The 6,146-nt window shown below is 40.0% G+C and overlaps 1 protein-coding gene across 2 annotated transcripts in view; it reads left to right on the top strand.

Annotated features, from left to right (window-relative positions):
* STAU2 (staufen double-stranded RNA binding protein 2) overlaps nt 1-4,506 on the top strand; it is a 322,237-nt gene extending 317,731 nt beyond the window's left edge. For both annotated transcript variants that reach the window (XM_019527807.1, XM_019527806.1), the window contains 2 exons: nt 2,700-2,788; nt 3,534-4,506. In XM_019527807.1, coding sequence (XP_019383352.1) covers nt 2,700-2,788; nt 3,534-3,627 — 183 coding nt within the window. In that variant the 3' untranslated portion in view covers nt 3,628-4,506. The remainder of the gene's footprint in view (nt 1-2,699; nt 2,789-3,533) is intronic.
* The last annotated feature ends 1,640 nt before the right edge of the window (nt 4,507-6,146 follow it).

Genomic DNA, 6,146 nt, shown 5'->3' with positions numbered 1-6,146 from the left:
GTTCTGGAATTTAGGAAGCAGATAATGGCAGTAAGTAGGGGCTGAGCATTGGCAGAACAGAATACTGTGAATGGAAAGAGTACCAAAGGGTTGTGTACATGGAAGGAATTGCTGAGGGTTGTGTACATGTAAGGAATCAACAGCCATGTCAATGGAGTAGAGAAGATGAGGAGTGGGCAGAGAGCAGAAAAATTAACAGCATTGATGGATTGGAATTCATAGGAAGTGAATAGCAGGGCAGGTAGAGTAGGGTAAGTGCTGATAATCTGATTTAACAACATATTTTTCCCTTTAAAATTCAGCTATTTACGTGTATGTAGGATAAAAATGCATAGCTCCTTATGCTTTAGGGTATGATCCCACCAGGATTAGGAAGAATCTCAGTCTCAGGGAAGATAATCCCACCATGGGCAAGCATAGAGTTACTCGCACTGTCCCCTGCTCTTTTGGTTCTGTTCATTGTCAAAAACAGAATAGTAGAGTACATGGAGTACTAACATAAAGTAGCATGACAGTACTTGTGCTGTTATTCAGCAGGTATCTATTCTCTAGTAACATTTAAATTATGTAAAATGTATCGTCCAAAGAAGGGACTTTTGGATTGGATAAATTTATGGATCAGATCTATTAATGACTATTGAACAGAATGGTTGGAAATGTTTCCTCTGGCTTCTGTAAATGTATAATTGTGGATGTCAGGGAGGGTACTGAACAGGGGATAAAATCACTCTCAGTTTAGTGCTCTCCCTCTCTAGCATCCACTTCTGTGGATGTCAGAGACCAGATACTGGGCTAATGGACCATTGGTCTGACCCAGTATGGTGCTTTTTATATTCTTAAATAGTATGGGAAAAATACTTGTCACTTCCATTACAAAAGTAGATGTAGCATTCCCTTACAATGTCAATGCAGGCACGTTTTTTGGAGCAATGACTTTATCTATTGCTTCAACAGAAACTTGAAATAGAGACAAAGAACACAAGTCTGTTTAGGCTGACAAGTAGGAATAAAGAATCTTTACTGAACTACCAAATTTTTGAACATTTAGTTTGACCCTTACCCTTGAAGGCTAATGATGAAATATGGATCATGATCATTTCCATTATTTATTGAGTCATATTCTTTGATAACTTTAGGGAAGTTCTAAGAAGATCTCAGAGAAAGGAAGAAACAGGATTTTACAGATCTTAGAACTTTTTTTCCTCCTGTCATAAGCCCTTGGTGCAGCTTAGTTCATGGGGACAGTCAGAGAAATCTGTTATTCAGTTTTGTTTTCCATTTCACTTTTAAGGGAGAACATGTATCAGTATGTAGCATCTTTGAGTTTCATTAATCACCCTCTGCTAATTAACTATGTAGAAGTGTTTGTTGTCAACATAGTCAGTGGAAAAGGAGTAGTTTACCTAATAAAACCAAAACGGAGTCATGGGGTGAGGAAGAAGGGGGAAAGAGAGAGAGAAATAAGCAAAGGATTTAATTGATCAAATGTATTACCCTAATGCAGTGATTCCCAGTCAGGGTGCCAGGGTTCTTGGTTGCCTTGTGATCCCTTCAAGGGTGCTGTGGGGTGCCACACACTGGGCACATCTACACGAGACATTTACTGCACAGTTGACTACTTAGCTGCACAATAAATGTCTCAGCACCTACATATGCACCCCTATTAGGCTGGAGTAGATTAATTAATACTGCAGCAGGATAGTACTTGTATTCACAAATACTTGTGAATACAAGTACTATCCTGCTGTGGAGTAAAAAAACTCCACACATGTAGACACTGGAGGGGCTGGCTGGGGCACAAGAGTGTTTCAGTGCAGGGGCTGCCTATGGCTAGCGCGGCACTGAAGCTCCCTCATGCACCAGCTAGCCCCTCCACAGCACATTTAACCAGGGGAGAGAAACCCTGGGCTGGCAAGCTGACCCCCGGGCTCTCTGCCAGCCAGGGTTGCTCTGCCCTGGCTCCACATGTTGCTCCTGAATAAATTGTGGAGACCTGCTGTGATCTCTCTAAAAATTGGTCTATTATTTTTCTGACACCAAAAAAATGAGTGCAAACTAAGAGCTGGCATTAACAGGTGCATTAACTCTAATGAGGGGTGCCATGAGTCTAAAAAGTTTGAGAGTCACTGCCCTAATGTAATGTTGTTTCATTGTTAGTGCTCCTCTGACACGAAGCATGGCTCGGAAACCTTTAATTAGAACCCTTCTCTGACCCATATATTAGAAGTTAGCAGTTCACTATTGCACTCTTCTGGATTTAGTCAGTGGTGGAGGAGCATGCCTACCAAACCTGCGCATTGCCTTTTCTTTTCATTTATTACATTATCCACATCTTCTTGAATCCCTGACCTAAGGATTTCTCAGGACCAGATAGAAGCAAGAACTCCATGAATACACTAAGGACCAGGCAGACATATTAGGTCAAAGAAGTGACATTTCTATGGGGTGTATTCTTTCCTTAATGCAAGCAATGCAATTTTCATTGACATTCATAGCAGTTACTTGCTTACACAAAGAGGTGAATATATCCTTATGTTCAGTCACTAACACAGCTGTTTATCGTGTTATTACGATCTTTACTAGTACCCTAAGAGTTTTCCGGAATATACAAGAGACACATTACAATTTTTTCATCAGTTACGTATTGTGTTAATTCTGCTCATATTACTGTCCTGTTATGTTCTCCATTTCTTCTCCAGGCAGCTTTAAGTGCCTTGAAACAGTTTTCAGAACAAGGACTGAATCCAGTAGAAGGGGCTATGAAGGTTGAAAATGGTTCACTTGAAAAGTAAGTATCATTTAAATTCTGCATTTTAAGGCCCATATGGTATTGTAGATAAGGAGTATTAATTAAAAACATAGTTACCCCTTTAAATCATTACAAAAAACCTGTGGTTCATTTCCTCCAGAATTTACATGTGATTTTTGATAATCTAAGAGGATTTCAGGATTTCAGTCATAGTGTGACTTTTAATGCTTACAAACTGGCAATGATGCAGTTGCTTGCTTATGCAATATTTTTCTTCTTATTCTAGTGATCCTGGGTAATTAGCATAACATGCTTTTAGTCAAACAGGTCATTGTACATGATGCTGCATGAAAATAGGATAGCTTTCTGCCAGTACTTACGTATGCAATAAAAACGTGAGAGTAAATCAGTTTCTTTCAAGCCTCCTTCAAGTCTTTTATTTGTAAAAGCCAGGATTTTTCTGAATTTGTAATGTAGTTTAAAAATCTAGTTCTGTGTTACTAAGTTAGAAAGCAGTGTAGTAAGAAAGAAATAGACTATAAATATAAGTGGCATTTGGAATTTTCAATAGATACATTGTACCTATTTATAAACTAATTTAATCAGAAACATTTTTCCACATGATCTCATCAGCATAGTATCTGAACATAAATATTGTTGTTTCATTTTTAAATGTTACCTTTCACACTGACCTTTGAATTTCATATGCCATCTGCTAATAAACATGTCTTAAAGATGTGCAACCCCAGCCCTTACCACTCTTGTTAATGTATTAATCTTTCAGACAAGTCAAGCATCTGGGAGAAAAAGCAGACAATAAACAGACTAACTCAGGCACCATTGCTCAGGACTGCAAGGATTCAAAGGCTGTCGTCTAGGAGCTTCCCAGCACCCACGGCTGCCACTGCATCCTTATAAACCTGTCAACACGCAATAGGGTGTATGTGTACAAGGAAATGAATGACTAATACCATTATTTGAGTCTTATGTGAAGACAACACTATTCTAACACAAGAGATAATATACATGGTACTGTTTATTCAACCAGGGAAAAAATAAAATTGAACATTTCCCTCAGAACTTAAGATCAGACTAGAACTGAATTACCCAGAGGCAGAAGAAATCTGATCTTGTTACTGATGCTTAAAATAACAATCAATTAACAAAAAGTGTTAGGGGAAAAAGGGAAAGTTTAAAATTGACTAATAATGAAGAAAAATAAGAGTCAGCATTGGTCCAGTTACACAATTTTTTCATAGTGTAGTTTAAGTTCAGCTTACTGTTTTTTAAATAATGCTTGAATATTTTAAAATTAACCAATGACAGTGCTGTGAGAATTGTAGTTGTTGTCTTCATATATAGTCATACAGCTTATCTTTTTATGCAGAATAATGCATTCTTCATTCTATATGAATATGTATGACTTTAAGATGCACTACTCAGAACTGTATGCAAACAGAAGTTTAAATCATGACAAGTATTTGCTTAAACATGAACTGATGTTAATGATGATCAGTCACAATATACTCCAGGAAAAGCAGATATGGTATTTGATTTCCCTTGCCATTATCAATTAAAGAGGCGCCTTGCCTCCAAGGATCATTTCCCCTTCAGTTCTGCTCTCTGTTGTGTGAAGCACATCTACACCCCATTCTGTGTGTTGTACCAACCCACCGTTTGCATCAACTGAGTGTTTTTAATAACTGCATTCTGACCAAGAACAGCAGATAGGTTTGAAATGTTATCTAGAAAAAGGGGGGAAACCCCCCCTGTTGAAACAGTTGTTGAGTTTCTTCTGCATAGAAGGAGTACCAGTAGAGATGAGGCTTGCAGCTGCACTCTGTACCAGCATATTTGAATTAACGGTTTGGCCAAATGCAGTAAAACCACGTCAGTTCATGTGTACAATGCTAGTGTTGTCTCTTTCTTTATCCTGCAAAAGTATTCAGCTAATAGAACAATTCTCAAGGAGACTCTTAGAGTATCAAATTAATGAATGTCTAGAACAAATAATAGGACTAGATAGTGCCTTTCAGGGGAGGATCCACAGGGGGTGCAATGGCGTGATTGCACCTCTTCTTTTGGATTGGAACTCACCACAGGAGCTTCCAGGGATTTTTTTTAAATCCCTAAAGCAGGTGAAAATCCTCTCTCCCTTCCCCTTCCTGCTCAAGGGCACACTCTTCCCAGTCCCTTCCCACTGCCTGGCTTTCCCCACTGTCCCAGGGGCTGGGAAGCACCAGAGATGTTCCTGCTGGGGCTGGGCTGAGCTGGGCTCAGCTGGAGACAGACAATGGCAGCAAGGATGGACAGGATGGATTCCCTTTCCCTGCACCTGCTCCAGGACCAGGCAAGGTGGGCGAAACTACTTTCTAGCCAGTTGTTGCCGCTGTTGTCTCCTCAGCTGAGCGCAGCCCCTGCTCAGCCCAGCTGACTGTGGAGCTTCCCTGTCCTCGAACAGTGGAGAAAACATCAGCAACAGGCAGTGGAGGGGTAGGGGAGGCAAAGGTAGGGATGGGGACATGTTTCTGAATGGGAAGGGGAAGAGAGTAGGGATTTTCATCTGCTTTAGAGACTTAAAAAAGTCTGCTGGCACTGGTGGAATCAGAAGAGGTGGCAAGCAGTGGGACATCCCGGATCTGCCCTGGTGTCTTTCACCACAGGGCTACCTCCAACAAAACTGTTATGACTTCCATCTAGCAAAGTAATTTTAGTTTTCAGGATATAAAATGTCTTTCCATGGCTTTCTCTTTGTTGTTTTTAAATATTATGCAACCAGAAAATGATGCAGCTGTCAACTACACAAGCATGACAATAGCCACACACATTACAAGATTTCACAAGCATGTAAACCACAAATCACAACCTGGCTAAACCTCATAGAAAAACAAACAACAATATAGGGAAATAATACAATGTACCTGGGCCCCATCTGAGAAAGTCCTTTGATGTTCTATTAAGGTTCCTCCACAACATAATATGGTCTGTACTAAAACCCACCAAGCTAGTGGCTGCTAAAAGAAAACAAAAAATTATATCCATGGAACAATAGCTTTATATCTGATAGTCCGGTGTAATGAGCACTCTCTCCTCCCTTCAGACTCCATAACTTTCTTAAGGCCTCATGCTGAGCATTACCTTAAAGAAACTGATCATTTAGCTCCTGTCAACTGGAAGGTTTCCAGAGGCATTTGCTAACTGGCTCTTAAAATGGTAGCTGCCTATAGAAATACTGAACCCTGTCCTGTTTTGCTCAAGGGGCACATTGTTTTGCTGGTTATGGGAGGTTCTGTTGTACCCATTAATCTAACAGTTTGCCAAGGGATACTTCAAGACTGGGCTTAGGCTGTACTGTTGGCAATGTCCAAATATGCAGTGCATAGAAAAGGTCCTATTA

The sequence above is a fragment of the Gavialis gangeticus genome, unplaced genomic scaffold (assembly GCF_001723915.1).
Source record: "Gavialis gangeticus isolate Ggan-Ray unplaced genomic scaffold, GavGan_comp1, whole genome shotgun sequence".
Classification (NCBI taxonomy): Eukaryota; Metazoa; Chordata; order Crocodylia; family Gavialidae; genus Gavialis; species Gavialis gangeticus.
This window is presented reverse-complemented; position numbering and strand designations above follow the sequence as displayed.